Genomic DNA, 15,509 nt, shown 5'->3' with positions numbered 1-15,509 from the left:
TGTTATTAATGATTTCAAGAAGCCAGGAAAATGACAGCATAAAAACCTACTCACCTTGAAAAATTTTTTGAAATAGATTTTGAGCCAGAAAATTGGCTCTTTATTCATGCAACAAGACATGCTCAGATAGGAGGGTATCTAATCAATCTATTAACGTAAGATATTGATTCCTGGCGCTATCTATTTTGGTTGTAAATCACTAAGTAAAAGTATCCAGGAAAATGACAGGTTTTCATGAGACAAACAAATTATTGACAGGAAAAATTATTTTAAACGAAGTTTTAGTAAACAATACCCTATGCGTATATTCTAGAAATGCTTACATAGAATAAGATTAAAAAAAATTAGATTTTGAAAAATGTATGGGAAGTTTTGAAGCTAGTTATTATTGGAAATATTGTTTGGGACATGCCAAGAAAATGACATTTTGATATTCAATTAAATTTTTTAAGTATACGAAACAGTCAATGCTAGTGCAAAGTCATTTTAAAATGTTAACAGCAATGCTATTTATTAATTTTCTCTAAAAAAAAGTTCCTTTAGTATTATAGTATTAGATCTTGGAGCAAGGGACAGTGAATTGTCATGTTTCGTGAGAATCACCCATGTACTAGTAAATTGGTGTTTAATATTTATAGTGGTAGTTACGCCACAGTATCTTTTATATTAATATTTTGTGACGCTGACATGGAACTGTTACTGCATTTAATTTAGTAATTTATAAAATAAAAATTAAGAATCCTCTTTTTGCAGTTTTATGATAATTTATTCAAATTCACTATCACACAGTATCAAAATTCGAATTGCATTATTGTTGTCAGTGATAATTTAATACTGGTTATACGTAACTGTTACTGATTGCATTCACAGATAAGAAAGAGAGAGTGTATGAGATGGGATTCCACATTAGAAATAAAAGGGTGAGCTTCTTTATGTTTTTTAAAAATAGTTCTTTCAAATTTCAAACAATTTATTTAAGAAATAAATTAAATACTATTGCTTTTTTAATAAAAAAAAATTCATACATTAAAATGTCTTTTTTCTTCAGAACTCCAAAGCTACTTTTTGAGGAAAGAAATGCGTTGGCTTAAAGTGTATTTCAGATCAAGATATCTCGCAATACTGGCTGACAACGTGCTTTTGTGAGGGGAAAATTTTCTCCTCACTTTCACGAGTTGTGAAGATTTGTCGCATTCAAAAAGAAATCCAAATCGAAAGCTTCAGAATTGTACGTTCATCAGCAATCATATGTTAAATCTATTTTGAAGATGCAAAAGCTAAGAATTCGTGAATCTTACGACCACCGACTTCAAGCACAATACTCACTATGATCCCCAAAAATATCATGAGTTCGTCATTGAATTATGTATCACAATCAGAGTGTCATGGTTTCGTTGTTCAATCATGAATTGTGATCAGTAAGCCAAAAATTGAAATCAGAATATCGAGGATTGAATGCCCAATCGCTGATCGGGGAAAAAGTGACAGGCGCTCGTTGCGCAATTGTGAATAGTTAACGGAGTGTCCTGGATTCGAAGTCCAACCACAAGGCGCAATCAGTTCCAAGGGAAAAAGTTCCATGGGACGTAATCAGAATATCGTAGGTTCGTTAAAAAATTGCTGGTGTTCCTGGATTTGAGACTGAATCACAGGACGCAATCAGAGTTCCGAGGAAAGTAATCGGAGTATCGTAGGTTTGTTTCCAAATTGTGGATCGCATTCACAATGTGAAAAGGAATGTTGGGTATTGTTTGGGTTGATTAGCCAATAGCGAATCCCGATTAGATTGATGTAGATGGATCGTTTTCAAATCATAGATTGTGATCAGAGTACTGTACTTTGGAGCCGATTCTTAGATCATCATCATAGTACTTAATTCATCATTAAGCTGCATCGACCCAACTTCATTCAGCGAGATGTAGCTCTGTCACGTAGTTGCGTTTAGCGCAGGTCGTACTACAGAACAATCTTGTTTAACTACAGAACATCTCAGAATAATTTTGCGTGAATGCGCAGGCTGTGAAATGAAAGTGCTAAAACAGACTAGTATCATCACGCGAAGTTTTCTTAAAAACAGAGTCCCGCAGTGGACTGATTGTAAAGACACGGCTCCCAGTAGAACACCGAAATCAAGCATCACTGGCTGCTCTCAGTAAGAGGGTGGGTGACCACTTTGACCAACCTGCATAGGGACCGAGGATGCGCTGTATCAGTCTTTGTTAAACTGTTCTACAGTAAAGTGCTCAACTTCGGTGCAGGTCGTCGGGCTACCAAAGCAGTGTAGCCATCCCCTCTGCAGAGGATAAAAATTCCGATGGTATGTCTTCGGATCATCCTCATGGATGTTTCCCAGATCGTAGCTAATAGCCCATTGTTCAGTTCTAGTGTGACGTAAATAAAGTACCTACCTACCTTAAAAACAGAAGAGCAGTGCGCTATTTAAACCTTCAAATTCGTTAAACTTAAAGTAAAGTGTGTGACATTTGGGATGGGATATCGAGTGTCTCATTATCAATATTCCTCCCACTCCCCAAACTTCTAATAAATGATATTTGCTCTGTGCAGGACAAAGAAGCGTGGTGGATGGACAAACGATGGCTGTTCCATTGCCGAGAGTGATGCCGAAGAAACGAAATGCAAATGCACACAAACTGGGACTTATGCCATTATGTCTAAACTGAAACAACCCTTCGTAAGTTCGTTTTTAAGCAATAAACTTCATCAACTTCAATTCCCTTTTCATACTCCCATTTAGGTACCATTATACAAATTAATATGTAGATGGTAATTACATGTTAAATGAATTTTTAAGGAAATTTATTTTATCTCTATGGACAGAGAGCCATATTATTCTCAGCACGTAAGGCGCTTGTGGTCAGAATTCTCAGTAAGCCCTTACTGTTACTCCATCCAATTTAATTTTACACCTTATCTTAAAGAACACGCCATCCTATTGTCTATTGTTATTGTTCTGTTTACAATATGGCTTGTGCTATTTATCATTCAATTTGTGATTTCGTTTAACTTTAACTGAAACATAAAAAAACTGAACATAGCTATCAAAACAAGTTAACCCTTTCACTTTATTTATGTCGTGTTATTAATTTCCTTAAACTGTTCCGCTGAGGACTGATCGTTAAGACACGGTTCCCAGAAGATCACCGAAGTCAAGTATCACTGGCTGGCGGTCAGTGTGCGGGTGGGTGAATCCTTGGATCAGTCTTCGTAGGGATCGAGCGTGTGCGGTATGGGTCCTCGTTAAACTGTTCTACTGTAAAGTGCTCGACTTCACGAGCAGGTCGTCGGGCTACCGAAGCGGGGTTGCCATGTCCTCCACAGAGGATCAAAATTATGATGGCATGTCTTAGGATCATCCTCAGGGATGTTTCCCAGACCGTCGCCAATAGCCTATTGTACAGCACTAGTGCCACGTAAATAAACAACAACAACAATTTCCTTAAACCAATTTATGGGTCACGACCTATTGGAATTTATAAAAGAAAAAAAATCTAGTGAAAGGCAAAACTATGTGCAAAATTAAATTCAAATCGCAATTCGAAAACGTCTTAGAATATCATGTCTGTTTACACAACGCCTCGTAGACATAACATAAGCTTAGGCATATACAGAAAGTTTTTAAGATTCCGTTTCAATTATAGAATCTTGCTATTGTTTACACTCAGTTCTCCATCCATTTGCCTTCACGTACAATGATGAAAGGGACACATTCAGTTTTTGATACTTTTTTCAATTTTCATAAGAAATACGCATTTTGAAAATTATTTTATAGCTTAAGGTTTAAATAAGATTTAAAGCTTTCCGAGGTTTGAAGGACCGTTCGTAAATTATGAACGAAAAAATGTGTTTTTAAATACAATATGCCAGAAAATGTAATGCTACGAATTTGCTTCTTGAAAATTTATTTGCGAACGGCCCTTACTTTCGGATGGCCCTCGTAATATATATCGAAAATTACAATGAAACTTTTCTGTTTTATTATTTGTAGGACATTCCGCCTGAGCCAGAATGGGTGAAACTAGCTAAATGGATCTGCTATGGTTTATCATTTGCAATGCTTATATTTTACATTGCAGTCATTTTATTCAAAAGGTAAATTACATTATTTTTAATGTTTACAATTTGTGTTGGATTTCGAAATTTAGGAATACTGTCTGTACAAATTGACGTATTTAAGCAATACAAAACATACATCAAATACAATACGTATACGAATTAACAGTCCTCAACGAAGGTGTGCTCACGGAGGGGGACATAGCCCACCCTAATTTATTTTACCAAAAACACTTTATTAATAATTAAGAAGTTTATTAGTTAAGAGATAAAATTCAAAAAGATTTTACTTGTTTTTATTTCATTTAATTTATCCCAATCGTTTTCGATTATTTATTTTTATTGTTTTAAGATAAGAAGATCTCTTATAAAAGGCGAAAGATTTTGAATGATTGACTTAATAATGATCTGCTACAAGAAACAACTCTTTTACTGTCAATGTTTATGTTATTGTGAATGACAGAAATTGGTGGATGTTGACTTCCACCAGTGAATGTTCACAATCACATAGTTTGCTTTGGTAAATGTCCGAAATGCATACGGGTCTAGTTAAAGGCCAGTATGCATTTGCACGGTATGCCCTACAGCAAATGTTTTTTAAGGTTCATTGCCACTGCCCGGTATGCATTTAACCGGTACTCCGAACACTGATGTTTCTCCTAATCTATTCTCAGCAGATATTAAAATATCACACAAATATAATAATACCAACGAATAAATTAATCAGGAATGAGAATTATTTATACCAAATCGGATATAAATAATTCTTCGGACATTCACCAAAGGGACTACGTGATTGTCGACATTCACCGACATTCTCTTGATTTCAGTGGTATAGCATATACACCAATCTAGGTGTTGGTAAAAGCAGATTGTTGAAAAGAAGGAAAAAAAACGGTGTGAATTAAATATCTGCCCATCGGCAGTTTTCCGAACAGGGTAGTGGCTCGTCTATTACTAATTAGGGTTTTGGTAATGTCCATCTTACGAAATCACTCCTTTCTCGGAATATACTCGTATAAAAGTTTGAGCTTTCAAAACGAGATCATTTTCTTTGTTCCATTTAAGATGTGCTCAATACATAAAGGGTAAAATTGTTAGTCTCTTACATTGGCAGATAATAACTATTCGAGCTCTATTGTTTTCCGATAACTGAATTTTAAAAATGTTTTTGCTTTACTTGCTGTAACTGTTCTTCCATAAAGTAGCTTGACTTCACGAGCAGATCGTAGGGCTACCAAAGCAGAGAGCCATCCTCTCTGCAGAGGATCAAAATTGCAAAGACATGTCTTCCTCAGGAATGTTTCCCAGACCGTCGCCAATATCCCATTGCGCAGCTTTAGTGCGACGTAAATAAAGTACCGACATACCTACCTCGGAATCAAAACACTAATAGTCTCAAAGCTAAAAGGGCGTCAGCTGCTCAACACAGGGTATAAAATAAAATCATTTAGTGAAATCGAAATAACTTCTTTTCATTCTTTCAGAACTCTGCATGAGCAATTCCACATCATTCGCTTAAATCTAGCCGTTGCAGCGCTGGGAGGTCTCGTTTCTTTCTTTCTATCCCCCTTCTTTTACGAGGAAGAGGTGAGTTACGCACATTTTATCAATTCATTCATAATAATGTTTCATATTCATGCATATATTCATTCATAATAGTTTCTTAAAAATAGCTAATTTAGTAGAGCGTCCCATATGGCCTCCGTAATAATTTTACTCTTATAGGTCAGTTTTGAAAAACTCTTTTCGTTTCCTGCGATTGGATAAGACTAGTATAACACACAAATATTTGGTTGAGTTTTTTAAATAATAGTATATTATAAAGAATAAGAACAGAATAACTCCTGAAAAAAACCGACTCTATCTGGCAAATATATCTGGTCTATGGGCTGAGAAGATTTATTAAATCTAGGTTTCTTTCTAGAAAAACAAAGTTCTTAGTTTACAAATCTCTTGCCCAGACCAGTCTTGACATACCTTTCTGAAGCTTGGACAATGACAAAACTGGAAGAAAATTTTATCATAATATTTGCGAGAAAGATTTTGCGGATTATACTTGACGGTGTAAATGAAAACAATAACTGGAGAAGGAGATTTAACTTTGAACTGTACAAGATTTATAAACAACTCGATTTTACTAAATACATAAAAATTAATAGAATGAGTTGGATGACCTATATGATTCAAATGAGTGATGACAATATAGTAAAAAAGATGCTGCTTTTTAAACCCACTGAAACAAAAAAGCGGGGAAGGCCGCGGTTGAGATGGGCTAACTCGGTGGAGTCTTATTTTTTTTTGCAATTAATGAAAAGAATTGGAGATCAAAGATAAATCGGAAGTCATTATGGAGAAATTTTCGGAGGAAGTCATTGGTCCACATTGGGCTGTCTGTCCAACTATGATGATGATAAAGAATAGCAATGTCGTTCCTCCTTGTTCTGTGAAAGTAAAATATCAAAGGATAGAAACTGATAAGAAGTCTTTATTTTAAGAAGAAATCAAGTTCATTAACAACAATTAAAGTTGTTCGTAAGCTTTAAACATGTTTTTCATTGCACCCTATTTTCTCAAGCTGGCTGAAATCTACTGTTAGTTACATCTATTGCTAGTATAATTCAAAATTTTCAGTAAATTATGCAGGAAAAATTGTCCAGATTAAAGTTAGTAAAGGATCATGGTAGCTTTCTTCTGATCTATTATATCTTCACAGCCAGTTTTCTAACATATCTTATCTGGTTTTAAAACCAATATATACCAACACATGGCTCTTTACATAAACTTTTTTTAATTTTTTTTACAGAAAATTTTTACACTGAATATTTATCTAATCAAAAAGTAATTATTTTCCGAAAGCTAAATTTCATCATAGATTTTCAGAAAAATTTTACAGTAAGGTAGGTGAAGAAAGCATTCATGGGAGAGATAGATCACATCCATTAACATTAAAGCGTGGAGGTAGCGGGTTCGAATCCCGCTGTTATCCTGCATGTATCTTCCTGCTGTTCTTCTTTGTATTGTTCTATCTGTCCTTCTATTTAACAAAGGCTTATAAGTGGAAATAAAGCACACAAGACTTCAAATGTATGTAACACACTGTACAGCGTTTTTTTTTTTTTTTTTTTTTTTTTTTTTTTTTTTTTTTTTTTTTTTTTTTTTTTTTNTTTTTTTTTTTTTTTTTGAGCATTTCTCGAAACATGCTCACCACTACAAGGTTCGTTTCTAAAGTAATAACAATAATAACATTTTCCTGACCTCTTCAAATAAGTTTGTGGGTTATTTCAAGTATTGCATTTAACGTTTTCCTCTACAATTTAAGGTATCACTTCCTAAGTCAATAATGCAACAAAACAATTTATGTTTATTATTAAAAAAAAATATCATTTGTTACAAAATAAATCTGAACTAATAACAATATCGTAATGATGATATAATAGCTAGATTAATCTTAAATATTATCGACCATATATTAAAAAAAAGTGATATTCAATTAACTTTAACTCCTATGAAACCTTACAAATTAAATTCAGTTCCCCTGAAATTTTGAATCAGCGTATAAAATGACCGGGGATTTTATACAGCTCCCCCCCCACGTAATATATAATACGAAAAATTGAAAGACGTGTTTTGGAGTACATGGGTTGCATTTTCTGCATAAAAACATAAAGAAAAAAAATGGTGATCCGGTGGCACTTAATAAAAATAAAAAAATTCTTTAATCATCTTTTTTTATGCTTAGTTGCTTTGTTGCCAGTAGCGACTGTTAATTTTACCCTGAAAAATAGCACCCATTAATGTTCTGTACTCGCTATTTTTTTCTTCTTCTTTTAGGAGAACTGCCGCATTTTGTCAATTCTGGTTCATTTCTTTTACACTGCAACGGGTGCTTGGTTGACGGCAGAATCGAGCGCCCTCTTTTCGGGACTTGTGAATGGATCGTTCGGGGGAATGTTCACTTTTCATCTCTTGATAGGATGGGGTAAGTTCATCCCTCTTCCTAATCCCCGAGAATTATATTTTTTTTATGAAAACTGGCAGACAAAGAACAGTGGCTGAATCGGAGTTGCATGTCACTTCAGTAAAAAAAAAAATTTATAATAAGTTTTAAAAAAATTTCGAAAGCAAATACTCCTTTTTTTCATTGCATACTCCTTTCCTTTAGCTTGGTTGTAAGTGATGCACTCAAAACACTATTTTTACGAATAGATACGTATGTTAATAAGTATATTTAAGTTTAGGCCTTGTCCAGTTTAGTGTAGGATCGAATCTTACTTGCTCCGAGTCAATGTCAGATAACTTTGTCCGGCACAAAGATGCTTTAAATCTTATTTTTAATTCTTGTAAATGTTTTTATTAAATTTCAAGTTTTTCTACCAATTTGTATCATGTTCTCATTCGGGGCATACATCCCACCAAAGACAACCCAGACTACTATGGATACTCTACTCCTTCCCAGAAAGCAAAATAAGATTTATTTTTACTCAGCAAAAAGCTTTTAATGCAAACCTAAAGAGGTTTGTAATACGATTTACGTGTAAACCTTCTAACCTTCAAACGAGATCTGCTCTATTCTACGCACATGATACTAATCCAAAACCTTAAATCGAGGTTGACGCAGGGTTTGCAGCGTGAAAAAATCCTTTAATAAAGTTGATCTCAGGGTGAAAATAATCTTAAATCTAGGTCATTATAAGGTATCTTTTCGCAAAGTCTTGTATGCTCAGCTAAAATCTACCTCGTCATGAAATTTCAATGGACCATGCAATCCTATCGCTTGTGTGACTTTAACTAAAACGTCATACTTTTGAAAAAAGCTTTTAAATACTTTTTACTTTTTAAAAAAGCTTTAAAAAATGATTGTTAATTCTTTTAGGATGAAAGGTTTGAAATCGCAATATTTTTGCTTTATTGAAAAAAGGTTTTTAGCACAAACATTTTCGTGACAATAGAAGTAAAATTCTGACGCAAGGTTGTCGTAAGGTTACATGCTTTCTGGGATTACCTTCCGTTATCACTTCTGTGAAGCTATCACACGCGTCCACTATTCATTTCGACAACCTTTAAATTATCGGTGAGAGTTATTTCACAGGTGAATGTTTTTACTTTGATTTGCAACTTCAATTGATTATGTGTGGTTCGTTAGCTTAACATTGTATATGATTTCAGTGATTCCTGGTGGTATGATCGGTGGTTGTTTCATGGTTGTTCGCAATTATGGTTACGACTACAGGTAAAATATAAGATGCTTAATAATATTATTATACACCCAGGATATATGCTTCCATATTATCAATTTTACATTTTTTCCTCAGGTGCCTTGTAGGACCCACAGCAGGCATGCGATGGCTTTTGGTCTCTCCCATACTCATATCCACTATGGTAAGTACAAGTGTGATGTATATGGATACCATAAAAGTCTATGGAATTTTCAAATGTTTCAAAAATGACCTACAGTATGAAAAATCAAGTAAGAAAGCGGAGGATGAAAAAAGGCAGCTTGCTGCATTCCACTTTTGTGAAATGAGAATAATTTCTCACTAGATTTCTAATTTTAGATAGCTCTTCAACTGATGGCACCGCTGACTGGAAAAACTATTAAACAATGTTTTAACCTTTTAACTATTATACCCGAAATCATCTCGGGCACAGCACTGGTGTTCCAAAATGTCACGCCCAAAAATACCCGCTCGGAGTATTTTTTTTCTTCCGAGCATCGTATTGTTATACCTGAATCTATCTATGGAGAAGTTTATTTACGCTTCATCTCTTTGTCAAACCCGAATCTATAGCTGAAAAATTCAATTTAGATGTAATTTAGAACAATAGATGGCAGCACTTTACTGAAGGAGTCAAAAGATAGAGGTTTATGTTCAAAGTGCGCGGCATTTTTTTGTTCGAAAAACCTTCAAGTTCTTTGAAACGTTATATAGACAATTAATTTTTTTTTAAATTATTAAATTAATATTTTTTTTAACTTTTAGAAAATAATGCTCCACGAGTAGCAAACTTTACCACTGAGTGGCAACCACCTCTCAATGAATTCAAATGAACTTACACGTACCGGAATCTTTCAATAATGATTTAAAATATTTTAGCAGTAAGATTGCCAGATTACAAAATAAGAAAACAGAACAGCTAATGGAGTTAGAAGCGTAAATAGTTTTATAGATACGTATATATATATATATTAGAAGTTGCCATTTCGGAGCACCTTGTATATATATATATATACATATTTAATTATCTATATTTCTTACAGCTAGCACTTGTATTTGCTACGCTCACTTGTGTCAATTACGGAACGCCAGCAGTTAAGAAAACTGTCATTGTCAACGAACTAAGGTAAGAATAGTTGATTATTCAAGAATTTTCCTTGCAAAAGAAGCATAATCTTTTGATTCTGTAGATAATAATAATGAAAGGAGAAAATAATAAATTCAAACATTACAATGATATGCCTTTATTTCACTTCAGTTCAGCAACGAGAGCGAATTTGATAGTGAGCGTCTTGTTCCTTTGCACTTGGTTGTGTGGTGTGTTTGCCCTCGTCGATCTCGGATTCGACGGCGATGAGATTCCAACCTTCAACCCCATCTTCCAGATACTCAACGCCTGTCTGGTATAAACTACTATGTTTATTCTTACATTTATACCGGCTGTCCCACAAATAGCTAAAGATCTGTTAAAGAACAGGGGGGGAACTAAAAACAGACGGTTTACTACGGTCTTGTTCGAAAACCAGAGAATATGTTCTTACTAAGTTAGCAAATTAGTAACAAAATTCATTATTAGATAGCGTGACTAACAACGAAACGCTATAAAACAAACTTTTTAAAATGATCGCCCTTTGCTGTAATAACGTCTGAGGAAAAATCAACTGACGGCTGAGCAAATATATCAGTGGAAATGGTCCCGTCGGATGCAACAACGCCATCTTTCGATGAACTTCATAACTTATTTTAAAATTTTATGAGGATAAATGTCTGTATTCCTNCTTGAAGTCCCAAAATAGAACTTCTACCCTTATCCTTTACTAAAGATATTTTATGAAAAAGAAAGAAGTTTTACTGCTTTTATTAATACAAAAGTATTTAATTTTTGTATTACATATATATATATATACACTAATAAAAAAGCTGCAAAATAATAGGCGAAAAATTTTTATAAACCATTGACCAGTGGATTTATACAATTCTTGAGATTAGCATGGCAATCTTTGTTTTCTTTCTGTTATTTCAATATAAAACGTTTTGAGGTTTGGGTGAATAACTCAATTATTCAGACTAAATAACATATTTGAATTCAGTGCCTCATAAATATAGCTTAAAAAATATTTTTTCGATATCACGATTTTCCAATTCCGTTTAAGTAGTGGGAAATGCATGTTTTTTTATTTTTTTATTCTGAGATTCTTTTTTCTTGGCAGGGCATCTTTATTGTCGCTCTCATTGGATTTAGCTCGAAGCATTTCCGATATTGCCTCTGTCATTCAACCAAGAATAGAACAAAAACAAAGGTACGATATGTCATTATTTGCTTAGGTACATTTTCATTTTCAAAAAGTCCTATTCTTTAAAATTTAACTTATTGAATGTTTAAAACTTTTCTGTGTAAAGTGTTTCTGAGCTTAAAATTTCCCATCATTTCTAAGAGAGATTCAATTGTCTTTATGGTTATAACTAAAATTAGTGATTTCGCGATCGCAACGCCATCTTGGGAGAAGACCGGTTCCATGCCTTGACCCTCTCCTCCTCTTCTCAGTTGTATTACGATATTTTCCTTACATAGTAATGTTTTACGATATTTTCCCCTTAATATTTTTCGAATTTAACAGTCAAAAATATTTTTTAACATTTTCATGACGTTTTATTTGTGAACTATGCTCAATGTAGTTTTAAGTTCCATATAGATTCCTAACTTAAAAAGTTTTTAATCTAATTTAAAATCAAGACAGAAACTATCGTACTTCCATCTCCTATGACTGTCCACACGCTAATGGTGAAAGCATGCGAAGTGTTGCCATAGGTAGAGAGTTCTGCTCTACGCCACTTGTAGAACATTTTGATCGCCTTTTCGAATTGTAATGATCACCTTTAACAGATGTATGAAACCACATCCCGAATATTTTCAAATTCATGCAGTAATTGCTTTTAACCAAAGAAATCGGCGCATGCGCGCACTTCTTACATCACCGATTATTAAGCACTAGATCAGCTGATGATTGTAATAATCACCCGACCTCTGCCTCACACTTTTCAATCGTGCGTGGATTTACGTAGCTCTATGAAAGCACCAGAAGCAGAACAATATGATGAATTCAGAACAAAAAAACGCAAGCGAAGAAAATAGTTCGATCAGAATTTTTAAAACATCTTTATAAGAAAAGGTGACAGAAAAAGTAAAAAAAAAAAACTCGCAGTAAAAATTATAATTTATTTCTTGTAACTTTTTTGTTCTAGACCTTATTTGTACCCAAAAATTTTAAAAATTTCGATAACAATATGCTTATTTCCAATATTTTTTACTCCGAAACTTGACGTATAAATGGTAAAGGCTGGGACAGTCTGGTTGGTACGGCATGTCCCAGAAATCGCGGGTTCGATCCCCGTCGGCCTAAGACTCCCTGTGTAGTAAATGGTGACTGATACACGCTAAATCTATAGAGTCGCAAAGTCATCCATGTTCCCACAACAAATCAAACCTCTGGGGATACTGATCCAGAAGTTTCCTCGTCTTCTGGATTGGTTCAAAATTACAAGGCTACGGAGTTGAACATTAGTAGAGATCCAAAATTGGGTCGGCTGTTCAACGACGGGTATAAAATATAAATGGTAAACACAGAAAATGAAATTGTTCAGTATCTATACATTAAAAATATTAATAGTTCATTTGTCCCCTTAATTGTTCAATTGTAATAATTAAAAAAAAAGTTTTATATTTTATGTCTCATAGAAAAGGTGTATTTCGGTATTGGTATCAGCGCCAAAAATATTGCCAAGTTTAGCGTCAACCAGGTAGTAGCACGCAAAATAAAGAAAGGGACGTAGCCACGCAAGGGTGAAAGGCTAATTATTATTCTTTTTTAATTTCTGCAAATGGATGGTGTTTTCAATATAATTGTAAACAATAACAATCTTGAGCTCAATACCTGCTCTAGTTCCGGTTAAAAAGTTAATTTAGTTCTCAATAAAAGAAGTAAATTAGATAATTTCTGAGCTCAAATCTGCCGTATTTCATAAGAGATTAATGTTATTAAGTAATTCTGGTGAGTTTGAAGCGAAAATTTGTTTTAGTTATTGATAGATATATTGTTAAAAAAAGGTGACATGGTTGCTAGATTTTGAATAACTCGCTTTTTTTGGCAGTCCTGATTTGGTCTCTTTCCATTTGTTTATTACTGTTTGTTCTTGTTGCAAGCTGTGCACCATCTTACGTTAGTGTTAGCACCTTTAGCATTGTAAGCACAAGTAATAAGTAATCATATACCACGTTTGCAAGAATCTCAAAGCACAATGATCACGTTGTGAATCAAATGGCTTTAAAATACAACGGAAACAGTAACCCAGAAGTATAGGCGGTATGGAGCTTGCAGCGTTCCCTGGTGTAGAAAACACCATCCATAAAAGCCCTTTTTGGCACCTTTGCAAAGGTTGTTGGTGCAAACAGGTACCGATATAGAAATATCCCCAGAGAGGGGGAAACCTTAGTAAAATCTTGTTTTTTTTTTCAGGCGATAAATTTGGATCCATTTGATGTGCATGACAAAGCTAAAATCAACAGCAGGAAAAAAATATGTAAGACTTAATTTAACATATGTTATATGGGTATTCTCTGCAATCTCCTTTCAAAAAAATTCCTTTTTATAAAAAAATTTATGAACACTCAAAAATCTTAAATTTTTTCAGATCAAAGCTGAAGAAAAGTTTGCAGATGACAATGGAAACACATACTCTTAGAATGCTTGTTTTTGAAAAGAGAATGTTGTAATGCTGAAGCTAATAAAAGTATTTCTACCACTACAAGGTTTCTTAACTTTTGTAAAAAATCAAACTTAACAAAAGCGAAATCTTTAGATAACACCCATCCCGAAGTGGACAGATCATTAAGAAACGGTTCCCAGCAGATCACCGAAGTCGAGCATCATTGGCTGGGGTCAGTGTGCGGGTGGGTAACCACTTGGATTAATCTGAATAGGGACCGAGAGTGTGCGGTATTGGTCCTTGTTAAACTGTACTACCGTAAAGTGCTCGTCGTGCAGGTCGTCGGGCTACCGAAGCGGGGGTGCCATCCCCTCTGCAGAGGATCAAAATTGTGATGGCATGTCTTTGAATCATCCTCCGGGATGTTTCCCAGACCGTCGCCAATAGCCCATTGTGCAGCTCTAGTGCGACGTAAATGAACTACATCTACAACAATTAGATAACACGCCACAGCAGCTGACTTCACAACAATTCCTAAAAAGTGTTCCGTGGAATCATAGAATTCCGAGAATGCAAACTTTTCTTAGCTCGTTATAATAATAATTGTAAATTTCAAAAATTATGCGTAATCAATAATTAAATATTAGTTACTTTTAAGAAATTAGCAAAGCATTTATACATTTATTCTAATAACGATACATTGAATAAATTACGAAAAGGATAAGCGTCTATAAAAATTACATTATTCCCACTGAACTTTTTAACTTAGAGGAAAAAAGTTTCATCTACCTTTTTATTTCAGATTTTTATGCTAATCGGATAGTTTGATTTTTCTGATATCAAATTTTTCTCAACGTTTAGTTAACAGTTCTTTTTCTTTTCAAGTTTAAAACGAAAACTATAATTCAACTTGTTTTATTCATTTTCTGCAATTCCATATATACCATAAAACTAATTTAGAAATAGACTAGATGCCACTCAAGCCCTGTGAATTCAGCTGTCTGATATACAATCTAATTTTAAAAGTATTATAGATAACACAAAGAAAAAAAATTTTGTTCTTAACTTTAAATATTTTCAAAATAATTAGTTTTTCATTGGTAAATATGTTTACAAATGCTACTGAACCTAATGTATGACATTTCTGCTAAAAGAAGGGTGACCATTTAGGATTTTGATAAAAAATTGGGAGCCTCTGTACATTCTTCCATTGACAAAGTACTTGTACATATGGTAAAACAGAAATCGAATAGCAACTTACACGATATTGAAAACAGTTATACAAACATTGGTTAAAAAAAATAGCTACATTAACCTTATGTAAAAATACATAGGACTTGCATTCCCCACAAAACTCAATGAAACAAAATAGTTATATATATATATATCGAGAATCTCGCATATTTTTTTCTTTTCTCGCATTAAAAAATGATTACCGCGAGAAATTCGCGCATTCTATAAATTAATTTCAAAATTCGCGAATTTCTCGCATTTTGGAAAAAGCTTCGAATTACG

General features: G+C 33.9%; 1 protein-coding gene across 1 annotated transcript in view; it reads left to right on the top strand.

Moving 5' to 3' along the window:
• Nucleotides 1–14,096, top strand: part of LOC107444865 (uncharacterized) — a gene marked incomplete in the record, with an annotated part of 88,239 nt that extends 74,143 nt beyond the window's left edge. The window contains 12 exon segments of the mRNA XM_071177955.1: nt 871–920; nt 2,566–2,692; nt 4,007–4,110; nt 5,559–5,661; nt 7,906–8,053; nt 9,241–9,304; nt 9,387–9,453; nt 10,334–10,416; nt 10,549–10,693; nt 11,501–11,590; nt 13,805–13,868; nt 13,980–14,096. Coding sequence (XP_071034056.1) covers nt 871–920; nt 2,566–2,692; nt 4,007–4,110; nt 5,559–5,661; nt 7,906–8,053; nt 9,241–9,304; nt 9,387–9,453; nt 10,334–10,416; nt 10,549–10,693; nt 11,501–11,590; nt 13,805–13,868; nt 13,980–13,990 — 1,056 coding nt within the window.
• Between the last annotated feature and the right edge of the window lie 1,413 nt (nt 14,097–15,509).

This window comes from Parasteatoda tepidariorum, chromosome 2 (genome assembly GCF_043381705.1).
Source record: "Parasteatoda tepidariorum isolate YZ-2023 chromosome 2, CAS_Ptep_4.0, whole genome shotgun sequence".
Classification (NCBI taxonomy): Eukaryota; Metazoa; Arthropoda; class Arachnida; order Araneae; family Theridiidae; genus Parasteatoda; species Parasteatoda tepidariorum.
This window is presented reverse-complemented; position numbering and strand designations above follow the sequence as displayed.